The following is a 25,509-nucleotide window of genomic DNA, read 5'->3' as shown; positions in this document are numbered from 1 at the left end:
TCCTATGGAACATATTTTCCTTTTGGATTAACCTAAGATGGGAACATGAAGGGTGGACGAGAATTTTCCTTAACAAAATAACTTTTTTTTTCTTCAGATGCTTTTAGCATTTCTAATTGAGATCTTGGAGCTTTAATGCTTTAATGGAACAACTGCTCTCATGGTTTTATTTATGTGTCAAATGTTGGGAGGTGGTGGGTTAAATCACGGCATATTACTCACTACTTTCCTAAACTTGTCAGCACTGTAGATCACAAATTCAGCCTGAAACACAACTTTTCTCTTTATACTACTAATAGCTTTGCTGTTTAACAGTAGCTATACATTTTGTGGAAATACTACAAATGTATGTAATAGTATGTAGGTAGAAATACATATCAGAAAAAAAAAGATAGCACTGTTTATGAAAACATGCCAGTAATGTGACGACCAGAAATCTGGTAGCCAGGAATCAAATCTTTACCAGAAGTGAAGGGAAATGTTTGTATGTTTTTTTTCCCCATATCATAATGAGGTACATTTATGCTTAAGAATAAATTATGGATTAATTGTTCCTGCCAGACAGAAAATCCCATTGTCCTCAAAGTTTCCCCTTTGTGTTTTCTGTTAGCAACAGGAAATTATCCAGAGCTAATTTTGTAATTTACAAATTAAAGCTTTTGGTGGCCAACTTCAAGGGAATAAATGTAAATAATACTGTAAAAAAATCTGTAAAATTAGACAGAAAGGCAGATTTTATTTTAGAAATATATATAAAATCATAACAAGACATTCTAACTTTTTTTTTAGCCTTTGTAAATTTCAGTCAAGAGACCACAGTTAAGCCTCAGAACTAATATGACACGAAAGGAAGAAGAAAAATATATTTTATTTTTAGAAAGTCCAATTTTATCCCTATTTTTCATCCTTCCTCGTCCTTTTTTGTTAAACCACTATTGACTTGCATACAATTATTTCTTCGTTTTAAGAGATCATTTGACAAACTGTTTCCCAGCTTAGTAATCTTAAAGCTCAGATTAACTGAAATAATCACCTTTAAAAGAAAACCAGAAAAGCTATATAGCATGACCGTATTGATGTGAGGTGGGGAGGTTGGGTTCTGTTGCTTTTTCTTTCTACATTTACTTGATAAAAATAACACAGCCCTGTGTAGGGCTGCTGAATGCACTAATGAATGCGTAAACGCATTCACGAATCATCCAATGACGGAAATGCTAATATAATCCCCCAATATCAATATCAAAGAGACATGAGGATCTATTAAATCTCTTGATGCCAAAGCAGAATCCTTCAACTTTGAGTGTAAAATCTAGATTAACCTGCAGTAAAATTACCTATAGAAAACACATTACTCTGCTAAACACCTGTACAATGTTTACTTACTCTCTCATAAGAAAGTTTACTGTAAATTGAACAATTCTGTTCAGTTTATTTGTATATTGCTAATTAAGAGATAATCCAATCAGATTAGACAGTCAGTTTACAAACAGATGTTAAAAGCTCATCTGGCTGCTTTCTCAGTTCAGTCATCCTGATTTGTAGCTCATGTCCTCCAGCGTGTGACATCTTCTAACTGCGCCGGGTCAACCACCCCCCCAGGAACACACACACACAACATTGAGAGAGACGCGTCATTGTCTAATGAGACCGTTACTACATTTGACCACTTTTTTAATAATAAATATTAACTTCTGTTTTTGTTTTCCGATCTAGGTGGATCAATACCTGCACAAGTTCAAGTTGTCAGACAAGACTTTGATGGAGTTATCTGTTAGATTTCGGCGAGAGATGGATAAAGGCTTATGCAGGGACACGAATCCCACAGCTGCTGTCAAAATGCTACCAACCTTTGTGCGCTCTACTCCTGACGGAACAGGTAATTTTTTCTTTATAGCAAATCTGTTTTTTTTTTATAATGCTCCATTAAAAACAGCTTCTAAACGTTTGAAGTAGGTCTTTTGGTGAGGGCAGGAAGTCCACTGTAATGTCAAATCCATTCGAATGTCAGCAATGATTGGGAAGAAAAGCCTTTTAGCTTTATTCTAAAACATAAAATGCTAAATTTGATCTGCCGAACGTCGTTAATGGATTTCTGAAGGAGCACAAAATACAGCTCTGTCATAGAAACTTTTCAGTCGTTATATTTCAGGGATTACAAAGACTCATGTTTTGTTTAGTTGTGAAGGTTCATTCAGTGCTGATTAGCTTTTTGAGAATACTTTTTGCAGAACTTTTTGCCTCTTAATGATCTTGTTTAAGGGATTTACACTCAAAAGATGAACTAAAGTTTGTGTTTAAATACATGAATTAATTTAGCCATTGGGTTTTAGCAGCCTTTTAAAGTTCACAGTCTAAAGTTTATTCATGTATAGGAAACTGATTTATAGAGTAAATTTTGTTCCATTATTGTTGTAAGCAAATAACATTTTTGTAAAATGAAAATTTGAAGAATGTTTTGGTAAAAAACTGTTTTGAGAGCAACATTGCTGTTTTCTAAGATTTATGATTTCTAAGGTTTTTTTATTGTGAAGAGAATGTAATCAATAAATATTTGTAAATATTGTATATATATAAATATTTGAAAATAATGCAATTTGTAAATCTCAATCTTAAAAATACAAATTTGAAAAAAAAAAAAACTTTTAAGTATATTATATTTTTAAATTCTTAATTAAAAGCACATTTTTATTTGAAAGAATGAAATAAAAAAGTAAATATACTTAAAAAACAAACAAAAAACAAGTCAAACCAAAAATTTTTTGGTTAAAATGTTTTTCAAAGTTTCATTTCTGGATTGAATTTCTTGAAATTTCATTTTACAATCACAATTTACAATTGTTTTTTTTTTTTAGTTCCTTTTACAAAATAGAAATAATGGCACAAAATACTGGAACTAACTTCACTTCATATTTTGATGTCTTCTCAGAGCACAAACAAAAATTCAATGGGATTTTATGTGTCACATAGCAAATGATTACACATCTCTAATGTGAAAAAAAAATGTTTTTCTTTCAACACAGTATATGAAAACTGATTTCTGCATTTCTCTCTAACCTGTTTTGAGTTCTAAACTAAATCCATCTTACGCATTGCCTTCAAAGTTCACCTAACTGGTCAATGGAAAAATGTAATTTTTTTACATTTTTTTATTATAAATCTTATTTTTCTGTTAAAATCTTGCAAGTTTTTTTTACAGTACATTAGTCAGCAAAGTGCAATCTAACCAGACCTGTCAGAAAAAAAAATGCTTGAAAATCTCAGAATCACTGCACACCAGTGCACTTCACAAATCTGACCTTTATAGAGAAAACTTGGCAAGAAAAAGTGTGTGTGTGTGTGTGTGTGTGTGTGTGTGGGTGTGTGTGTGTGTGTGTGTGTGTGTGTGTGTGTGTGTGTGTGTGTGTGTGTGTGGGTGGATGAGGGGGGTTCACCAACAAATACGGAAATGTAAGGTTCTGCACACTTACTTCTTGGCGATGATGGCTATAGGAATTAATGTCAGTTAGTACAGCTATAGGGGATGCTGTTTTTTTTTTTTTTTTGTCTTTTGCAATAGTACATGTATTAATTATACAGTATTTTATATGTTGTATAGTGATAACCTAATGTTACATTACTGTGCTCCTTAAATGCACCCAAAATTATTATATCTAGTTTTATAATCAGCTAATGCCTCATCAGTATTATTTATATTGCTAAGATGTTTCTGTGGTTTTGTGTGTTTATTTTAATTAATGTAACTAAAGCCTTGAATAAAAGGGGGTCCTTGTTGTCCTTCATGTTCCCATGTAACACTTTAAGAAAATTATTTGTAGAAATATCAAACATAGTATACATACTATACATACTATAGTAAATATCCTAAAATAATATCAGATGTATGTGCACCTATATTTTCATATTGTTCCTTTTATCTTATGTTTTATTTTCTCTGAAGTTTATTTTTATGCTAATTATCTGTACACTGTGTTTGAATTAGCAGTTTTTTTATTGGCTCCTCTTAATATTTTTTTTATATATATTTCCTGAGATTTCAATAAAACACACTAAAGAGTGATTTCATATCAATGAAATATGGTTAATTGCGCATGTTGCTGCGTTTTGGCTTAAGTTCTTCATCTAAGGTAGTTCTTAGTGTCACATAAAAAAATACAGTCACTGCTTTTTTACAGGCAGTCTTGTTAAAGAATCAGCTGTAAAAAAAAAAAATGCTGTGATTGGTATGTGGACACTGTGTTCAAAAACTGCAAACAGCAAAACATTGGATTTATGGCTAGAAGTAATAGAACAAAAGGACTATTAAAGGTTTAAATATCACGTTTTTATTTAGTGAGGAGTGAAACTCAGTGACGTTGGATGCAGGAGTTGCAGCCGAAGGGTCAAACCTCAGTTCCAGCTTTCACTGTCGTTTTCTCTTTGGGCAAAACACTTCGCCCACATTTCCCAGTGACGCCTCTGTGTTCGGCAGCCTCACTTCTGTCAGTGAGCCTCAGGGCATCTGTGGCTATAAAGTAGCTTTCCAACATCAGTGTGTGAGTAAATGGATGAATGACTGAATGTAGTGTGAAGCGCTTTGGTCAAGTCTTTTGACTTGAAAACGTGCCGTATAAGTACAGGCCATTTAAAGGTGGCAATAATATCACTTATTAAGAATATCTGCTAACATGTATATTTTAAAGGAAATGAGGATTGTCCCGACCAGATAGTGCTATAAGAAATTTTTTCAAACATTTGTTTCTTCCCATTAAAAAAAAAATATTGTAGAATATTGTTATTTTTAAACTTTAAGACTATGTAACCCATTGGTTAATAATAAATTGTTCAATGTGGTTCTTTGTTTAAAAGTCACCTGATCAAGCCTTTTCTAACATAGCCAACTACAAAAGAAGTAACCAAAGTATGTATGAATGGCCGAGCCTCAAACCTACAATATCCCTGTCATATTGGAAATTAAAAGTTGTATCGGGAAAGCAGAGGTCACGGATTAGTAGACAGGGGTCCGGATCCGGACCCACCTGCTGGCTAATCCCGACCCAACCGGGTTTAAATGATTTATACCTTACAGCATGTTGTCCAACGACAGTGTCCAACTTCACTTGCGCTGCTTCTCCAGTTAATACGGTAAAGTCCCCCAGAGAGCAAGGGACCAGGCTGCACGTGATACAAATTAGCCAATGAGTTGTGACAGTCTGGGTTGCTGCCGTTAGCTACTTTTAGACACATGGGAAAGAAGGAGAAGATGATGAGAAAAAATAAGCCGAGAAACTGCTGTAAGAAGTGTGTTGAACCGGTGAAAGAAGAATGAAATGATATGCTCAAAGATGACCCTGCACATTTTGAGTATGTTTGGCTCAACCTGCTGCTGTGAAGCAGGATTCCCCACCATGACCATGATCATAAATAAATATCGATCCAGGCTCAAGCATGAACATCTTGATATGTGATTGAGAACGGCTTTGTTGCCAATTACACCCAGGTTTAAAGCCTTGCAGGGCTGCCTAACGCCCACTGCTCATAAAAAAGAACAGAAAAAAACCCAAAACAAACGGTCAGTTCAGGTGTTTTATACAATATGGGCCGGATTTATCAAAGGTTTGCGTGTATTAAAACGTGAGCTATTTCACTGCGCACGCTAAAAAATGTACAAACTGATCTATCAACAGCGTGCTAAAAGGATTTGGTCTTTAAAACGTGCTAAATAGCGCCTCTTATCCATTTAGTACTTTTTCTGCAATGAATATTCAATATAGGGCGTTTACACGCAAAAGTGCGTCTTGTGGGAGGAGAACATGTAAATATATTAATTTAGCACTCGCAAAGTGATTTATCAAACCTGAAAGCAATTTTGCTAACGGTATCTGACTCTATATTTAACACGTTTCAAAAGAAGGTGCAAATGGTCTGTATGCGTAATTGCGCACACATGGCAGCGGTTATTGTCGCAAGAAGGAGACATCGAAATGAAGCAATGAGACGCAGAGAACGCATTTTTTCACTCCGTGTGAATATTTTTGGAATGAACGAGGAAACGATCATCAAAACATATCGTTTATCCGGCATTGCCATTTTGGAGCTGTTGGGGGAACTCCGAATGGATTTGGAGCCAGCCACAAGGAGGACCCACGCATGCAGATATCACAAAACTCCTCGCAACATTGCACTTTTTTGCATCTGGGATCTCCCAATCTCGTTTTTCAGAAGTGCTGTCCGACGTTCTAAATGCCATGTCGCCCTGACGCCCTATCGGAGAACCCCGACACCCTGCGCCTGTGGAGCAACATGCCAATGCAGTCATCTTATCCACAGTCACTTCTTGTGAGCCATTTGGTATGTGCATTGTTCTACAGGCCGATACAAAACACCTGTTTTTTTTTTTTTTTTTTGTGTTTTTTTCTTACTGCGGTGAAGTAGAAATTCAGCCACATACCACCTTAGGGAATAAAGGTTGCCAAAGTTTATATATATATATATATATATATATATATATATATTTCTTTTTTTGGAGGGGGTGGTGTCACTGTAAGATTAAAAATTCTTAATGCACTAGTTTGCACAAACTACTTTGCCGCAAACCACAAAACGCGCAAAACCATCATTTAAATAGGGCGTCTCCAACAGTTTTGCGCCTGCCACCAGTTACGCAATCGCTCTTGTTAAATCACCCGCAAACCATGGTTCAGCCCCTCGCACAAAATTCCACTTTGCGAGCGCAAATTACTGCAGGCAAAATTGGATCTTGATAAATCCGGCCCTATGTGAATTAGGAAATTGTTTATATACCAAACTGAACGACTTTTGTTCTCCACTTCAAGAAACTGTTTAGATTTAAAATGGAAAATTTTTCTTTTTTTTTTTATTTAAAAAGTCAATATATAACATAGATGCATAAACACCTGCATTTTATTTCAGTGTTAACTTCTGTTTAAAGAAACAGATTATAATAAAAAATGTCTGCGACCTTTACTGGTTTTTGATTTTCTTTATTCGGACCCTGCTGATTTTTAATTGGTCTATAGAATATTAAATTCACTTGATGATAGACTCTATCCTAAATGTAATTTTTTTTTGTGTTCAAAGAACAAGGAGAATTCTTGGCGCTGGACCTCGGTGGATCCAACTTCCGAATTCTGCTGGTTAAAGTGCAGGGCAATGGCGAGCAAAAGGTGGAGATGGAAAGCCAGACTTATGACATTCCTGAGCTTGTGATGAGAGGCAGCGGCTCTGAGGTAAGCCCCCGCATGTTGTCAGGAAGGATATTGCTGATCAACTCTTCCTTGTCCTTGGTCGGTTGTTTTTGGCTGTCATATCTGAGTGCTGCTCTGCCCCTCATTCTCAGGTTACTTGTTTACCAGTGGTGATAATTAGTTTTTGTTATGACATGTGCCTGTGGCCTTGTCTTATGGCCCAATATGCAGCAATCCCTCTCCAAACAAGATGACTAAGGAGAGGAAAGGAAAAAGTTAATAAAAAAGCAGCTTTTTCACACAGAAGTGACCTTTCTTAAGATATGTTATCAGATAGTGGTCATTTTCTTGTCTCTGTATCTTTTTTCAGGAAAATTATAGCCTGTCAAAGAGAAGGAAGGCTCGCAAATGAAGATACATATGTGACCTGTTGATATATTGTTGCCTTCTTGTTTTGCAGTAATTTGCAGAGCTGAACAGCCTGTCTTTCTTACTGACAGACCCAGAGAGTAAAAGCATGTCCTGCAGTGCATCATATACCAAGAATAGATTAGATGTTCATTAATACTTCCTCTAATACCTCTAACATTTGAATCTCTATCAGACATGAGATGTTTTTCAATGTAATGGCTTTGAAGAGACACCTATTAGTCAGTGCTTCCATTTGTACCTGTAATGATCCCTTATCTGTATTTTAAATATATCCATCCTGCTGCAGTTCCAGGTGACACCAGACGTTGTATTTTATCCTTCTTTTCTGGATATGAGCAATGATATTCAATGATAATTATCCTGACAGCTCTATTTTACTCAAAGTCAACTCTGCTCCACTTCAACACCAGGAATGTATAGAAACACTATATGGCCAAAATTATTTCTCTATTTTTTCATGTACTTGAAGTTTGGTAACATACTATTCTTCATATACGGGATTTAATTTGTTAATGGATCCTCATCCAGACATTGGTCACTTTATCCAGCCAAAATGTGGTGCTTGGAAACACAGTAGGTTCTTGACTTTATAGAGAGGGACTTAATGGAGTAGAGTTATGTGGAAAAGCAGCAGTAGATGCAGAAAAAGCTTTAGAGATTATGCATAGGTTTGCTTTGCAGCGTCCAACACCTCATCATGGCCTCAGCCTTTGTGTATTTTTAAGATGTGCATCAGAAGCATTTTATAAGCAAAGTCTGGGCAAACGTTTAGAAAATTTGCTGGTATTCTGTGTACAAAGTTATATGCAATGGAGAGAATAGCTTGCTTTATCTGCTGTGCTGGGTGGGAAAAAGTAATATTATGATGTTTTAAATTAGAAAATACACCTCAGAGCATTATCCAAGTAGTCAGTTCTTCAGGATTAGGATCCTAGTTTTAAATATTTTCTAGCTCTTCCAGCGGTAAACCCCTGTGTACCTGCGAGAATCGAGCAATACCTCAGTTTGACGTTAATACGAACATTTTTGCCACAAACAAGTAATGAAATATTAGAGGAGTGTTTACAGCAACTGATTTTTCCTATACATAAAAAATTATATTTTCCTGTGTTTTTATGTTAAAAGTTAGTGTAACACCTTTAAATATATTGGTTTTATTTTTGATGGTTTTATGCTAAAAGTTCTGCAGGAGCAGATATCACAGCTTGGATCCAGTTACTGTCTCCCTGCCAGCTAAAACACTAGTTTCTCTGATTCATAGATGTGCCACATTGAGCAGCAATAGTCTAATGTTTTTTCAAGTATTTGATGCTTTTGACACGCTTGATGCAAAAGCTCGAAACAGGCAGAGTCCGATGCTGGTCCAGAGAGTCGAAAAGCGCTGCTGGACCTCATGACGCCTCTTGATGCGTGTCCACCACAGACTCTGAATTTAAATCCGGCTGCCTCTGATGGTCAGAATGTGCTCAGTGTGAACGCAGCATACAGCTAGAGCCACAGAGTAACAATTTCAGGTCAAACTGAAATCTTTTATTTGAGTGGCCTAGTCAAACCCTGCACCAAAACCAGTTGTTTATCTGTGGTGAGAATCAAGCTTTGACTGAGATTAAGCAGTTTTTTCTAAAAGGATTGGATAAAATGTCAAGTTATAGTTTTTCAATATAGGTAGAGAAATTTTACTAGGATGAAATGCCAGACGATCTAACAGTGATAACCTGAGGGTCAATATCTTCTTTTTTGTTCACAGCAGCTCTTACAGCAGCCAGGTATTAAATGTGAACGATAGAAAAAGTTGTTTTGAGACATACTGTCCAAAAGAGTATCACTAAAACATAAATATGCTGCAGCTGCAATCGTTACTGTTATGGTTGCAGAAAACATCTTTTTAACATTGTGGTCCCGCCTCCTGCACTGGAATTGAGCCAAATTTTTTTAGACTTGAGGTATTGAGCCTCAGCAGTCGGTCTGGCATGCCAGGTATACAGCATTATGCGTCAGTCTAGGACACAAAATCCTAGTAGATATGTAGCATTTTGCCATCCCAGGATGTTCTTGAAAGGCAGCAGGAGGTTAATTGAAATATAACTCAGTTACCATAATTCCTAGTGTGTCTAGGGGTTTCAGCCCTTAGATGTGCTGCTAAATAATGATGTTACACTTTGATTAAACCTTAATTATCCAGAGGGATTCTCATCAGCTGCATCTTTTCAGGGACCCACTGACTTTTTCATGGCTAAGACTTATAAGCTCAATTTCTGTTTGGTTTTCATGACTTTTTAGTGTACATCAATGTTAGAGGTTGTCTCACCACCAAAGTTGTTCTTAGGAGCAGTTTCCCCTCAAACATGTATTGTTGCCGTTCAAAGGAGAGCCAAAAACTCTGGAGTCACAGCTTCTCATTTCTAACGGTGTGTTATTACAGCAAACCAAACTGTATGTCAAATAGCTCATACAGAACTTTTATTATAATTCTAAAATTTTAATTTGGCCAATTTTTTGTTTCAAGATACAACATTTTAAAACATTTGTACTCCTATGGAAATCAGTTTCTGCGTTGTATGCACTGGACCTTCATAAGGGTAGATTTCTGTTTAATGGCTTTAAAACATCAGCAAGTTAACAATAAAGTCTACAGTAGTTAGATGCATAATATGTGTCGTCACACATTTTTAACAAATCCTGGAGTGTTATCAGTACATTGCTCTATCTTCACTCCTCTTTTATTCCTACGTGTCATTGATTAATTTAATCATTTTCACATTTCTGTCCTTGTGTTTTATGGTGTTTACACTCGTGTGAATCTAAAACAAATGTTAAAGATGTTCCTCTATGTCACTGTGATAAATGATGCATAAATAAAGCGTCCACCTATGTGAACATAACCATTGGGGTTATAAAAGTCTAATACCAGGGCTTTAGCAGTGACATGGTAGTTAGTTCACATATATGTCTGCTGATGTTTAATGAGAACAACCTTTTCTCTATTGTAGTTATTTGACCACATCGCCGACTGCCTGGCTGATTTTCTGGAGAAGATGGGGATAAAGGATAAGAAGCTTCCTCTAGGTTTCACCTTTTCTTTCCCCTGCCTGCAGACCAAGTTGGATGAGGTGAGTCATTTTGTTCTTTTCATCGGTTTAAGCATAATTTCCTCTAAAGTTTCTCAAAGTTTTTAGTCTTTTTTTTGTACATTAGAGGCCTGATTGACATATATATATATATATATATATATATTTTTATATATATATAGTAGATAATACTATGTCTAATAGTAGACATAGTATTCAAGGAGACTTTTCTAGGTCATTTAAGCATAATATAATCTAGTCTGACCATAAACAATGGTTTCCATTGTAACCTTTATAAGTACAGGTGCTGGTCATAAAATTAGAATATCATGAAAAAGTAGATTGATTTCAGTAATTCCATTTAAAAAGTGAAACTTGTATATTATATTCATACATTACATACAAACTCATATATTTCAGATGTTTATTTTGTTTAATTTTGATGATTACAAATGACAACAAATGAAAATCTCAAATTCATCATATCAGAAAATTAGAATATTGTGAAAAGGTTCAAAATTGATGGCCCCTGGTGCCACACTCTAATCAGCTAATTAACTCAAACCACCTGCAAAAGCCTTTAAATGGTCTTTCAGTCTAGTTCTATAGGCTACACAATCATGGGGAAGTCTGCTGACTTGACAGTTGTCCAAAAGACGACCATCGACACCTTGCACAAGGAGGGCAAGACACAAAAGGTCATCGCTAAAGAGGCTGGCTGTTCACAGAGCTCAGTGTCCAAGCACATTAATAGAGAGGCGAAGGGAAGGAAAAGATGTGGTCGAAAAAAGTGTACAAGCAAGAGAGATAACCGCACCCTGGAGAGGATTGTGAAACAAAACCCATTCAAAAATGTGGGGGAGATTCACAAAGAGTGGACTGCAGCTGGAGTGAGTGCTTCAAGAACCACCACACACAGACGTATGAAAGACATGGGTTTCTGCTGTCGCATTCCTTGTGTCAAGCCACTCTTGAACCACAGACAGCGTCAGAAGCGTCTTGCCTGGGCTAAAGAGAAACAGGACTGGACTGCTGGTGAGTGGTCCAAAGTCATGTTCTCTGATGAAAGTAAATTTTGCATTTCCTTTGGAAATCAAGGTCCCAGAGTCTGGAGGAAAAGAAGAGAGGCACTTCATCCACGTTGCTTGAAGTCCAGTGTAAAGTTTCCACAGTCAGTGATGGTTTGGGGTGCCATGTCATCTGCTGGTGTTGGTCCATTGTGTTTTCTGAGGTCCAGGGTCAACGCAGCCACATACCAGGAAGTTTTAGAGCACTTCATGCTTCCTGCAGCTGACCAACTTTTTGGAGATGCAGATTTCATTTTCCAACAGGACTTGGCACCTGCACACAGTGCCAAAGCTACCAGTACCTGGTTGAAGGACCATGGTATCCCTGTTCTTAATTGGCCAGCAAACTCTCCTGACCTTAACCCCATAGAAAATCTATGGGGTATTGTGAAGAAGAAGATGCAATACACCAGACCCAACAATTCAGAAGAGCTAAAAGCCACTATTAGAGCAACCTGGGCTATCATAACACCTGAGCAGTGCCACAGACTGATCGACTCCATGCCACGCCGCATTGCTGCAGTAATACAGGCCAAAGGAGGCCCAACTAAATACTGAGTGCTGTACATGCTCATACTTTTCATGTTCATACTTTTCAGTTGGCCAACATTTCTATAAATCCTTTGTTTTTATTGGTCTTCAGTAATATTCTAATTTTCTGATATGATGAATTTGAGATTTTCATTTGTTGTCATTTGTAATCATCAAAATTAAACAAAATAAACATCTGAAATATATGAGTTTGTATGTAATGTATGAATATAATATACAAGTTTCACTTTTTAAATGGAATTACTGAAATCAATCTACTTTTTCATGATATTCTAATTTTATGACCAGCACCTGTATTTACCTAACTTTCATTTGTTTAACAGAAAACCTATTCTAGATATGAAGTGGTTTGTCACTTATACAAAAAGGTTTCATGGTAATTGTTCTGTATTTGTGTAACATTTTAGTTATAAGTGTTGTTTGTTTTTTCTTTTCCTATCGAGATAAAATCTTCCATCCAAAAAACAAGGGCCCACGATCAAATGTCATCATATCAGGTATAAGGAAGATGATTCGTGTTCTTTCCCTGGTCATTTTCTGGGGTTTTTCACCTTTCTTTTTTTTTTTTCCCTCATACTAAGGTGTTTCCTTATTACACATAGCTGCAGCAAAAATATGTGAGTAACCTACAGGGCTTTCAGGAATGCTGAGTAACCAGATAAAAGTTTATTTTTGTTGTCAGATATAAGTTGTTAGCAAACTGGTATTGCAAGATTTTGTTGTAGAAAATTTGTAGCATTCAAATTTTAGCCAAGTTATTATTCAGTTCATGCATTTAAGTTAAGCTATTTTCAAGTCCCAACTAGGGCTGGGCGATAAAGCGGATTTTTATCGTTATTTTTAATTTGATTTATTGAAGAATCGCTGCATCAGCTGCTTCTTTTCCTTGAAGAGATGTTAGACGGACACACCTAAAATGGAGAAAATAGGCAGTGCACTCTCAGCTCCGCTTTGTTTCTATAGCACCTTAAAATACAAATCAGTTAGCCAAAGTTGTTTATATCATCCTAAAAGCTAAAAAATAAACCAAAAAACAAACCTGAATACAGCGAACCTAATTAAAAAGCAATATTAAGACGAGACTAGTATAATGAAGAGCATTTACCTTCTGCAAATAAAAGTCTGGACCATGTTTTCTGAGGATTGACACAGTTGGGAGAAATATAAAGGTTAAAGAGAATAAGGCCAAGAAGAGGGCCTTGAGGTTAATCACATTAGAGAGGTGCTGCATGGGACTCCACCGGCTGACTTATTATGGGGGTTTAAAAACAAGAGGCTCTTGGCATCGGGCATTTCTACATCTCTGTTCTCTACGCTCCGCCTCATGGCTGAGACTGGGCCTGGGGTCCTGGGGATTGATCGTGGCTGGTGTGGTGCAGGAGGGGTCATTGGTGGCATGCTCAGAGGCCTCTTGTCTTGTTCTGTGGGGTTTTCTGTTTGCCTGCCCTTAGGTGCTTTGGCTCCCTTGGCCTGTGCCCGCAGTCTGGTGCATGGGACACTGGGTGTGTCTCCTGCCTGAGCTCAGGTGACTAACATACCGCACTGGGCTTTGGGCAGCGGGTCGCCCGGGTTGCAGGTGCCTAAAGACCGTGGGTACCAAAGGTTCCATTTCTGAATGTGAGGGATACTGGGTCCTGCAGCGGGGTGGCTACCCACGCTGGTGCTGTGGGGAGTGACTGCAAAGACGCTGAAGTCCAGCTTTATTTGCCACAGGGGTGAAGACATGAACAAAATCACAAACATAAAGAGCCTCATCAGTTACCTCCACCGCCATCTTGCAGGTGTAGAAAATGACACTTATAGCACGTCAGAAATAAAAAAATTATCAACTTCCTAATATTTGTGAATATTTAATTGCAGAAAAAAGTTACTATATACGTTTTTAAATTGTGATGCATAATTGTAATTATCTAGTAATAAAAACCAGGATTACTGTTTCTCCTTTTGATCAACTAATAATAGAAAAAGTAACTTTTAAGCCATAGTCTATCAGATTTACTTAGAGCCAGCGGCGCACTAAGCGAATAAGATCACTTTGGTGCCTCGCTGTTAAGCAACATAATAGCTACTACAGAAGTATCACAACATCCTGTACGAGTTGTGCAGGTGATGAGGAACAGAACAAGCTTACAAGCTGAGGGATTTTGTCTCGTTTGATATTAATTTATTTCAGCTGATTCATCAAGGAGATGGTGACACATCGTTTAGACATAAATATTATCTTTAGTGATTTAATCAACATGATCAACTGGTATTACTTTCTGACTAGAGGAAAAAATCAACCCCCGTCACTCTTGACCATTCAGCTAAAATAAATGATAAAACGCGTTAAAAATCTCGTAGAAAGCATGTCTGAAAGGAGAGTAGTTGCCTTCTGGTGCTTCTGTGAAGAAAAATAGCAAATGATAACTGTTGCCATGGAGCTTGTCCAGTTTTGGCTAACAAACAAACTAGCGTCTCTCCCAGGTCAACCAGGTAGTCGGTTGACTACACTACCCTTTTACTAACGAAAGCCCCCCCCAATTCATTCATTCACAACACCTGTCCCATCAATGAGGAATCAGAATCAGAAATACTTTAATAATCCAAGGGCGAAATTACTTTTGTTCCATGACTCCATATGTAATAGAGTGTCTATAGGACCAGTTTGATAAAACGCAGTTCTGCGGCCCGCCACAATCTCATATAGACAGCAACAAAAAGATCTGTCTGTTTATCACACCCTTCCACAGCTGTACTTTCATAATGCCCATAACCCAGCGCCATAGAGACACAAAAAGTTTTTACAAAGCGCGCATCCCGACCTCCTTTGTAAAAATGCCGCCCCGGCTGCCCAGTTCACCTGTGCAGTGTTGCCAGCTCAGCCACTTTGTCGCTATATTTAGTGGCTTTTCAGACCCCTCCAGCGACTCTTTTTCAAAAAAGCGACTAGAGACAAATCTAGCGACTTTTTTGGTGTCACTGGCAGCTTTAAGAGACTCTTAGGTGAAAGCACGTATCGTTCCTACTCTTGTCCTCCAGCCGCAGGTGCTGCCGTGGGGCACCTCCCCCATCCCAACCCCGCTGGAGTCCCTCTCACTGTGCAGTCAGAGCAACAGCAGGTTTACCCTCAGCGAGCGAGCGGAATGTAAATGTAAAATGTTATTTGGTCTAAAATAAATAACTGAATTTGAAATGTTTTATCTGAAATAACGGCAACAGTCACTTAATCAACTTGTCCATTGTGTTTTCCTCTCTAAGAGAATGATTTGTAGGCTCCTTAGTAGACCACAAGGGAAAAAAGAAAAAGTGAAAAAAAAAGTGGCCTCAGAGCTGTTCTAAAGATATTCTGTTAGGTTATATCCAAGTAACATCTTCCTTTGGGCAACGACTTGAAGGCACAAACTAAACTGTTCATAATTTATCATTTATGGTACCCCATCATTTATAACATCTAGGCGGATCACTGTCCCCCAGACATCCGCGGTTATATATTTTATATTTATATCTTTTAAAAATGAAGCAGCGCGTGTATGATGTCATCCGCGCATGCCGGCTACAATTCATTCATCCCACGTCATCTGCAAATAACAGAGACGCAATCCTGAGTCCACCAAGACAGATCCCCTCAACACCTTGGCTGTGCCTAGAAATTTTGTCCATAAAAGTTCAGAACAGAATCGGTGACAAAGGGCAACCTTGGCGGAGTCCAACCCTCACCGGAAACAGGTCCGACTTACTGCCAGCAGCGCGGACCAGGCTCTGACACCGGTCATACAGAGACCTAACAGCCCCTATTAAAGGGCCCGGTACTCCATACTCCCGGAGTACCCCCACAGGACCCCCCGAGGGACACGGTCGAATGCCTTCTCCAGATCCACAAAACACATGTAGACTGGTTGGTCAAACTCCCATGCACCCTCCAGAATCCTGCTGAGGGTATAGAGCTTTGAATCCTGAGGTTGTGAGTTTGATCCCCCACTCCCACAGACTGCCACTCTGGCTCCCTGAGCAAGACCCTTAACCCCACACTGCTCCCCGGGCGCCGCACCATGGCTGCCCACTGCTCCCCAAGGGTTGGGTTAAATGCAGAGAATTCATTTCGTTGCTCTGTACTTGTGACAGTGTAATGACAATAAAATTGAATTATTCACTCGTGTAAAGTCGGGCACCACGCAGGAGAATTAGGAAATGCAACGGTTGGAACAGCCGTTTCCCTACGACTTTAAACTATTGCATTAGGAATTCTTCCCAAAGTCTGCATTAGCACACACATATCAGGAGCCAATCTGTCAAACATGTGGGATAAAGCAGCAGAGAGAAAACATTTTGACCACTGAGTGCATTTTAGCAACTTTTACATTTGCAACATTTTACATTTGCTTTTTTCTCCTGGCTTATCAGCAGCACAGTGTTTATTCATGCAGGTAGAGATGTTGCATGTGCTCCTGCAGTTTGAAGTGAAGCTTAGCTTCTCCATACCTCAGTTTACTTTGGCCTTACTTCAAGTACTTCCAGTCTTTTGAACACATCACTTTTCGAAAGTTTGAAAAGCACTCATTAGGAATTGATGAAATTATCCCTTAGAGAAGGTAGAGAAGGTCAGTCAATGACTAGTAGCTAGACTATGCTTACTTAAAGACACACACACACACACCCACACAATGACGCATTGCTACAGGGAGGTCATGCTACACACAGTGATTTGGAGAAAATGGTTGTAATTTTTGCTGAATGATGTTGATGGCTTATTACTGTTCATATCATCAAGTACATTGACAAATGGCAGCAGCCCCACATAGTAGTTTTCTATAAAGAAGGTGAGTCCTAAAGAGCAAAGAGATGATAAAGGACAAACTCATTCTTCTTCTTATCCTTGACTCCTTTAGCCTGTCACTTTCTGATGCTCTCCTAACCAATTTAGAGGAGCCTGGCTTGGAGCAGCACAGAGCTACAGCTGAATGCCTGTAATGAGAGGGAGGACCAGCTCCCTAATTGAATGTGTAGGACTTCATCATGACATCCTCAGGAACAAAAACCTAAAAGCTTGACCTTAGTCTTCATTATAACAAGTCCACATCACTACTGAGTGCTCCAACCAGACCCGTCGCAAGATCTCCCCACAGAGACTCTAGCGTGGTTCGTTGTCACCTTTTAAATGATTTAATCTTCTGTTGCTTTATTTTGCATCAGTCAGTGGAGGTCCTTATCACACTTCTCCCTCACACATGAGCTTTCTGATTCTCTGAGCTTCAACTCTGAGTTCACAGGCATACATGACAAGCTCTGTGAAGGATAAATCCCCTTTAATCTAAAGAGTTGAACGTTCAAAAGTAACTTGCCAGATACATTAATCATAATCAAAGCAATCTTTGATATGCTCATGAATATTTCTCCATTAACTTTTATTTTTGGGATGATTTTTGTCTGACTTACATAAGCAGAGGTTCCCTAGTCATTATCTTCCTGGTCTTCACTGCCTGCATGTTTGCATCTGTGCTGTTTTGTTTTAGTTTGGTCCTCAGCTAACAGATTTCAGTTCGATTTTACTACATATTCCTACAGGTCTGATATTTTGTAGACACCAAAATGTTATGAGTAAATCACCATGTGTCTCTGTCCTACTTCAAATTATATTTTGATAGCTTTTTTTAACATTGCAGTGTTTTATTTGGGGTTTGCACAACAGATTCTCCCACCTGAGCAGTGCATCACTGCAGCTCCTTCAGGAGTTTTATTCATCAACCACCCTCCTTGGTGTTTGTTGAATAAAACTGTCTCTACCTGGCCTGCCAGTTCATGATTTGGAAAGTTTGCAGCTATTCTATACTCTTTCTGGTTTTGAACGTTGTTCACACACTGTTAACTTTACTCCGTTATAAGTTTTCCACAATTTTCTACCTAAACTGTCTTGGTTAGTCTTAAATGTGATCTTGTACTGTCAAAGTCAAGGGGTCCAAATATAGCTTTTTGCCAACTTTAGTGAAAAAATTAAGAAAAGTTCAAGAGGTATGACTGCTTTTCAAGGCAGTGCTTCTTGACTCCTGGCTTGCAGGAAAATTATTTCTTTCAGGCACTCAGATCCATTAATCGTGACAGGCTTAAACCCAAGGTTTAGTGTGTTTAAATGCATAGTTAGTGATTGTGGAAGCTTATAAAAGAATGACGATTTGAACTTCTTAGGCTGCTCAGTGGAACAGTGGGTAGCACTGCAGCCTTGCAGCAATAAGGTTCTGGATTCAATTCCCGGTCTGGGTCTTTCTGCACCCATGCATGCATCTCCCTGAGCATGTGTGGGTTCTCTCTGGGTACTCAGACTTCCTCCCAAAGACAAAAAGCATGACCATTAGGTTAATTGGCTGCTCTTATTCTCCTTAGGTGTGAGTGAGTGTGTGCATGAACGGTTGTTTGTCTCTGTGCTGTGCTGCCCTGCCCTGCGATGGAGTGGCGACCTGTCCAGGGTGTACTCCACCTCTCGCCCGTAGACAGCTGGCACCAGCCCCTGACGAGACCCCAGCAGGGATGAAGTGTGATGGAAAATGGATGGCTGGAGGATGCAAGACAATCTCTATTTTGAAGGGGAAAAAATGTCTTTATTCGATATATTGCACCAAAAATGAATGATAGGCACAACATTTTAGTTCATTTTTTTTATCAGCTTGAATTTTAAAAGCATGTTAGATCTGAATTTTGGCATGGCGTAGGCCAGCTTAAAAACCACATTTTAAAAATGCAAAGACAGATTTTAATAGTTCATCACCCTGCCCGTCATGGCGATGTAGATTGATGTGTTCTAGTTTTCATTATTTTCTCAGTTTTAATTAGTTATTTCTGGGGAGGTAACAATACATTGACGCACATCTAGAAATTCATTAGATGAATAACCTCTCGAGCCCCATTCCCAGTACCAGGGGCAGAGTTCCACTTTTTCCTGTCTTGGCCTGTTCCCTTAGTTATACACAGACATGCGGTATCCACAGAAACATCAGAACCTTGACTAAAAGCTCATAGAAGCCATTTTTATAGCAAACAAACAGTAAAATATATAAGAAGTGGAATCAAAGTCAATTTATAGTTGTGTGCAAAGGCTGCATTCAGTTGCACTTTCTTTCTTCATTAAAATTGGGAGAAAATTAAATGCATGTACTGTATATAATACATTTCTAACAATTCATTTAATATATGTGAAAAAATAAAATGGAAAAAAGTTTATTATCTTTGAAAGTTATCTGCAATAATTTACTTTTTCAGATGTAGAGGCTTTTGTGCTTAAGTGTTCTCAGTCAAAGGGCGGACACCAATACGTTCTGACTGAAAGCTCTGTGCTTTCAGCTCCATCATCTTTACATGGATAGTATCCAGAAGTGGACTTATTTTGTAGCCTTAGTTCTTAAATTTGTAAAAAGTTTACTTCAAAAATCATGCAAGGTATAGATAACCGTATTTTTCTATTTTACATCTTTTTCCCTGAAACCATAGAAGCTCATTTTATGCTTTTATACTCCAGAGTTTTAAATTCTTTTGATACTAAACTTATTAAAATGTACTTTGCTATTGCTAAAAAAAAACCCAACAACAAATAACCCCAAACCTAAATTTTGGGCATTTTATTTTGTACAATATTTGGAAGAACCCCTTTGGGCTCATAGTGTTAATGAGTACTTGGATAGAAAATTAGATGTTGTCACTTTTTAGATATCCTTTTATTTTGATAATGATAAGTTATTAGACTAGACTAAAGTTTTTTTTTATTATCACTATTTTAAATACTAATATTTTAAATATACTGTTTATTTTCAGAAATGAAAATCAATCTATTATCCTATTTGAGGTGTCAGAGTTGGTATCAGCGTTAAAAAATATAGTACGTTGTAGGGATGCACGATATAATCGGCCCCCTATCGGTATCGGCCTGTATCTGCCTTGACACTGAATATCGGACATCGGCCACCCCACCGACATTTAACCCGATATTTGATCAGCTTCTGAGTTTCTAAAGTCTAAAAAAAAAAATACTTCTTCTTCCTCAAAAAACTTCTTTTTTACTGACTTAAAAACTTCTAAAGACGAGGGAAAAAATATTGATACATTAAAATATCACAATATCTTCATATGCTGATATATTGCCATTTAAAAACACCATATAAATTTCTTTTACTAATGAAATATTGCTATATGTCATCGTTATGCTACGAAATCCCCCGAAAATTCTCAAAATTTTGCCATATTTTTATATGTTGATATATTGACGCGGTATAGATCTATTTTACTAACAAAATCTCAAAAGAATTTGCAAAATATCATGAGAGTTTGTAACAGAATGATACAATTTCACGAGATTTTAAAAGTAAAATAGATTGATACCGCATTTTTAAAAATCTATTTGATATCAGCATATGAAAATATATTTGAGTTTATTATTTTTCAAAGTGTCAGAAATGGATAACAAAACTGCTATTTTCAATGACTACTTATTTTTGTCCAGCTTTAACATCGGTATCGGTTATCGGCTACATGAGTTTTAAAATATCGGCATATCGGATATCGGCCAAAATCCCAATATCATGCATCCCTAGTACATTGTATCAGTCCCAGACTTGTAAATTGAATTAAATTGGAATGGTGACAGACTTTGTGATATCAGCATATTAATATCCAAAAACAAGAGTATGTTTTTATATCGTGATAAAAGTTGTGATTTACACCCCTAGTTATTTCAGGCTGTTTTTGCCGAAGAAACGTTTAAATCTCTGTGAACTCTGAGCTGCTCTTTGTCAGATATTCAAAATGTAACATTACATATGTTGCTGTTAATGTGAAAGCATTAAAATAAACCCTAAGCCTTTAGATCCACTGTTCAATCAGTGAATTGATTAGGTTGTTAAATCAGGGCTGGAATAACCCTTAACTCTTCTTTGCTTTTATCTTTCTCCTCAGAGCGTCTTGATGTCTTGGACCAAAGGCTTCAGGTTGAGTGGAGTGGAAGGAAAGGATGTGGTCAGCCATTTGAGGAGGGCTATCAAAAAGCGAGGGGTAAAGACTGAAAATATGACTTCGATGTACTAAAAGCTGTTATTTATGATCAATATTGAATACTAAGTTCTCTACTAGTTGTGTTTCATCTTAGTGGTTAAATCATGTTTACATTGAATATAAAAATGACTCCCACAGGTTAAAGACAAAGAGAAATCATATTTCTGCATATTTATTCTTACTGTTGACCTTTACTGGTCAGGGGGAAAAATACATCTGAAATAAACTTTTTCAGTTAGCTTCAGTTTTTTGTTGAACTGATGCCATTTATTTTTAAATCTATCAAGCAGGAAATGGGATGGAGAGGGGCAAGACCTGCAGCACAGGTTTCAATATGTCAGGACTCAAACCCATTACGTCACATTTAAGTCAAAACGCCTGAGAGCAAAAAAAAAAAAAAAATCCCACATGCGCAGGAACTGCAGCTTCGGGAGGGGAAAAAAGCTCCGCAGGTGCACCCGCTCCTCCTATGTACAGTCGGGATCTCACCGTTCGTGCCTTCGTTTCTGTCTGGCGCCCTCGCTTGCGGACGGCTGCTCTGTCAAATTTGCCTCTTGCCTCAGGATGATTTTCTCCTTTAGTGGAGAAAAATGTCTTTCGACAGGTGGTGCTGAAAAAAAACTGTTAGCCTCCACCTGATTGGCTGCAGACACGATCACTCTGGAAGTAGTGTCAGGAAGACTTTGATTGACAGCTTCATCTTATCGGTGAAGAAAATGGCTGGAGGTGAGGCAGTGGTTTCTCTACATGGGTTAAGTGGAATTCACAGCAGTCCTTCCCGAAGAATGACTAATATTCCTCTGAAAGTAGGGCTGCACTTCCTGTGTGATCGTGTCTTCACGGCCAATCCGTAGGAGGCTGAAGGCGAGCAGTGGTGGAAATTAACAACTTACATTTACTTGATTAATGTACCTGGGATTAACTGGTGACCTGTCCAGGGTGTACCCCGCCTGTCGCCCGTAGACAGCTGGAGATAGGCACCAGCACGCCTTGCGACCCCACTCGGGATTAAGCGTGTCAGAAAATAGATGGATGATTAATGTACATAAGCATTCTCTCCACTATATTTCTACTCCAGTACATTTGGAGGGAGCTGCTAGTTACTTGTTTCTTTTGGCTCAGCTCACCTTTCTAATCGACTCTTGCTGTTTTTGTCTCTTGAAATGCAATTTCAACAGGGCAGATAGCAGCCCTTTAGCAGCTATCTATCTATAGCAGCCTTTAGGACCGAATTTGGGCATCATTGTTTTAGAGATTTGCCTGACATTCCACAGCTGTGAGAAACTTGGGACAGATATTGGCCGTTTCTCAATTCACAAGAACGCGAGTACGGCCTCATTTATTCACCAAGCATGTTCTTGAGAAGAACACAGGAAAGTCTGGACTTGGTGAGAACGGGAGCACACAGCATAAATATGGGTCCATTGGAACAGAAGCGTACTGATGATGCCCGGCTCGTCTAGAGCTGCATTTCACCTGTTATTAATAGTCTCTAGATAATAATTAATTCTGACTTTTTTCATTTAGTCGGGAAATAATAATGAACACAGTCAGATAAACACAAATCAAATTAACATTTTGCCAAATAAAACAAAAAAAATTGCCATCAGAACCAGCGGCCCTTCACAGAAAGCAATGCCAAGAGAGGGCTGCTGCAGATGAGCTGCGGTTATCCCCGGCTGCCGTTACCCTCGGAGCTCCGCTGGTTGCCGCAGTCCTCTCAACTTCAGAATTTTTTTTTTAATTACACATTAAATCTGTAAATGGGCTGTATAGTGACGCTTTAAGGTACAATATTCTCGCCGCATATTATCTTAAAACGTATTTTATTGAACAACAGCGACAGAAAAGAGAACTTTTAACTTAATAATCTGAGCTCTGTGTGCGCTCCATTGAAAGCTGCTGCTGCTGCAGTGCATGCTGGGACAGCTGTAAATCTCAAGAACAGACAACTCTGCTCTGATGCATGCTGGGAAAAATTGGGAGGGGCGAGAACAACATCCGGGGACTTTGTCCGTTCTCTGGTCGTCTTGTGAATTGGAACAGCACATGAGAACGCACAAGTACATATATTTAGACACAGCCATTCTTTTTATAAATGCTTTTAAGGCGTTAGTTGTTGGCATGTGGCCAAGTTGTTCAGTAGGTTGGATTCTCAAATCAGATTCAACCTTAATCGCTATTCCACAGTGAAAGTATCAGGGGAATCGGGGCTTTTCTGTTTTGATTTTGATTTGTTTTTAAATGAGATACAATCAAAATAGCTGTCCTTATTTTTTGTGGCATTTTTATGCTGCAGTATTTTACAGGTGATGTAGAATCTGTCAGAGAGAGCATTTCCACGCATCAATAAATCAGCTGTTTCTGTTACAAGGTTCTTTAAAATTACCCTGAAAATTATAACGGAATGTGCTGACATTAGAAAAATTGATTTCTATTTTTGAATACTTAAGTACTTTTAAATGCATGTACTTTTGAATACTTAGTATTCGAAATACTTTTAATACCTATTTTTAAAAGTGAGTTTAATGATTTAACTTGAGTAGATTGACTGAGTAACTTTTATTTGTAGTTGAGTAAGATTTGACTAGTATCAATACTCTTAAGTACTACTGTTGAGTACTTCACCACTGCAGAAGAGGATTTTATCAGCCCTACTTATCAAAGCACATTTCGCGAGTTGATTTCGAGACTTCCCCTGTGTTTTTGCTAAATTCAGCTTGGCTATGATGTTTTTCTTCTAAAGAAAAAACGCTTCAGTCTGTCCACCAGAAATCAAAGCCTGCACATAGATAGTCTGGAATATTGCCTCATATACAAGGCAGTCTGTCCAAGAGTTTTGGAGACCTCCCTGGGCAGGTTGTTTGTTGCATTCTTTGTTTTATCAGCTCTTGGAGACATAGAAGTTTAGTTAAACACTGTTTTTTCTGTTTAGTCTTCACTTAATTCAAACGGTGGAACTAGTCCTTTGGGAATTATTTTGCTTTCTCCTGCTGACTGATAGCTTTAGACATTGTGATCCGCCTGGAAGCAATCTTGACTTTTGCTGCAAGATTTCACAAATTACATGTCAGGAAAGGTTTACCGAAATATCTGAACTTGATTTGAAGTTACCTCAGACACATATCATGAGTTTGGTGGTTTATTCTGGATACAGCCACATGTCCATAGACAGGATGTCCAAATTTATGAAACCATACTGTTTTTTTGCTCCCCTTACACATTTCAATGTGTTTTATTTGAGTTGCATGTGTTATAGATATCCACAAACATAATTAACATTATTAACATCACATAAACAGATATTTTCCCTGGGGTATGATGCTGTATGTGCTCTAAGGGAGCAGCATTTACTCTTTCCTTTGAACTGAGAGCCTAAGTGCCTGAGTTACGTTCAACCAAAGGCATGTCGTCTCTAGATTAATGTAAATGTACGTCTTCAAAGTTGAAAATGTTTCAGAGATCAAAAAGTCTCTGCTTCTCGCTCTCAAAATGAGGATATAGGACCAGTTGTTTTCGCACCCAAAATAGTTTTGAAGCTAGACATAAAACACAGAGTGAAGCAGTCCAACAGACAGTTACTGTTCATGTTACAAACTCAAAATATGTTGGATGTTGGAGAGCAAAAACTTCAGAAGGGGTTGTGTAAAAAACAGTCTCTGCAGGGATTTACAGACTTTAGATTTGTGAGGAACAAATGCAAAGGGAATATTCTGTGCATGTCAAGCAGAGTAGCTAGCAGGAGCAAGTCCGCCTCTGTATGCTTCTTGCTCAGGTGGCTGATGACCAGTCAAACGCCTGCTGGGAACTTTCACACCCAGTCAGCGATCGCCCAGCTGCAGATGGTGCATAACAACAGGATGAGGTTACCATATTTACATCAAAGGAAGAAAAAAAAAATAGCTTAAAAAATTAAAGTTAAGTCAGTGCATTGGTCATGATATGTTTTTTTTTTCATAACACAAATGAAAAGGTTTTATTTTCTTCTTTTTATTTCAGATCCACAGATTGGACTGAATAATTTTCTTGGTCTAGTCTAAACAAACTTCCCTTGCAGGACTTTGACACTGACATCATGGCAGTAATCAGCGACACAGTGGGAACCATGATGACCTGCGGCTTTGATGATCGTCACTGTGAAATTGGCCTCATAGTGGGTAAGTGCAATCTGACAGTGATTATAGGGGAAATGAA

General features: G+C 38.1%; 1 protein-coding gene across 2 annotated transcripts in view; it reads left to right on the top strand.

The window, feature by feature from the left end:
* Window positions 1-25,509, top strand: part of hk2 (hexokinase 2) — a 70,164-nt gene that overhangs the window by 4,049 nt on the left and 40,606 nt on the right. Inside the window, exons 2-7 of one of the 2 annotated variants that reach the window (XM_038279908.1) lie at window positions 1,714-1,876; window positions 7,078-7,226; window positions 10,607-10,726; window positions 12,747-12,800; window positions 21,220-21,315; window positions 25,373-25,472. In XM_038279908.1, the coding sequence (XP_038135836.1) occupies window positions 1,714-1,876; window positions 7,078-7,226; window positions 10,607-10,726; window positions 12,747-12,800; window positions 21,220-21,315; window positions 25,373-25,472 (682 nt within the window). The remainder of the gene's footprint in view (window positions 1-1,713; window positions 1,877-7,077; window positions 7,227-10,606; window positions 10,727-12,746; window positions 12,801-21,219; window positions 21,316-25,372; window positions 25,473-25,509) is intronic. The other variant, XM_038279917.1, reaches the window with a different exon arrangement.

This window comes from Cyprinodon tularosa, unplaced genomic scaffold (assembly GCF_016077235.1).
Source record: "Cyprinodon tularosa strain WSP-4 unplaced genomic scaffold, ASM1607723v1 ctg1020, whole genome shotgun sequence".
NCBI lineage: Eukaryota > Metazoa > Chordata > Actinopteri > Cyprinodontiformes > Cyprinodontidae > Cyprinodon > Cyprinodon tularosa.
Note: the sequence above shows the minus strand (reverse complement) of the source record. Positions and strands in the feature narration are given on the sequence as shown.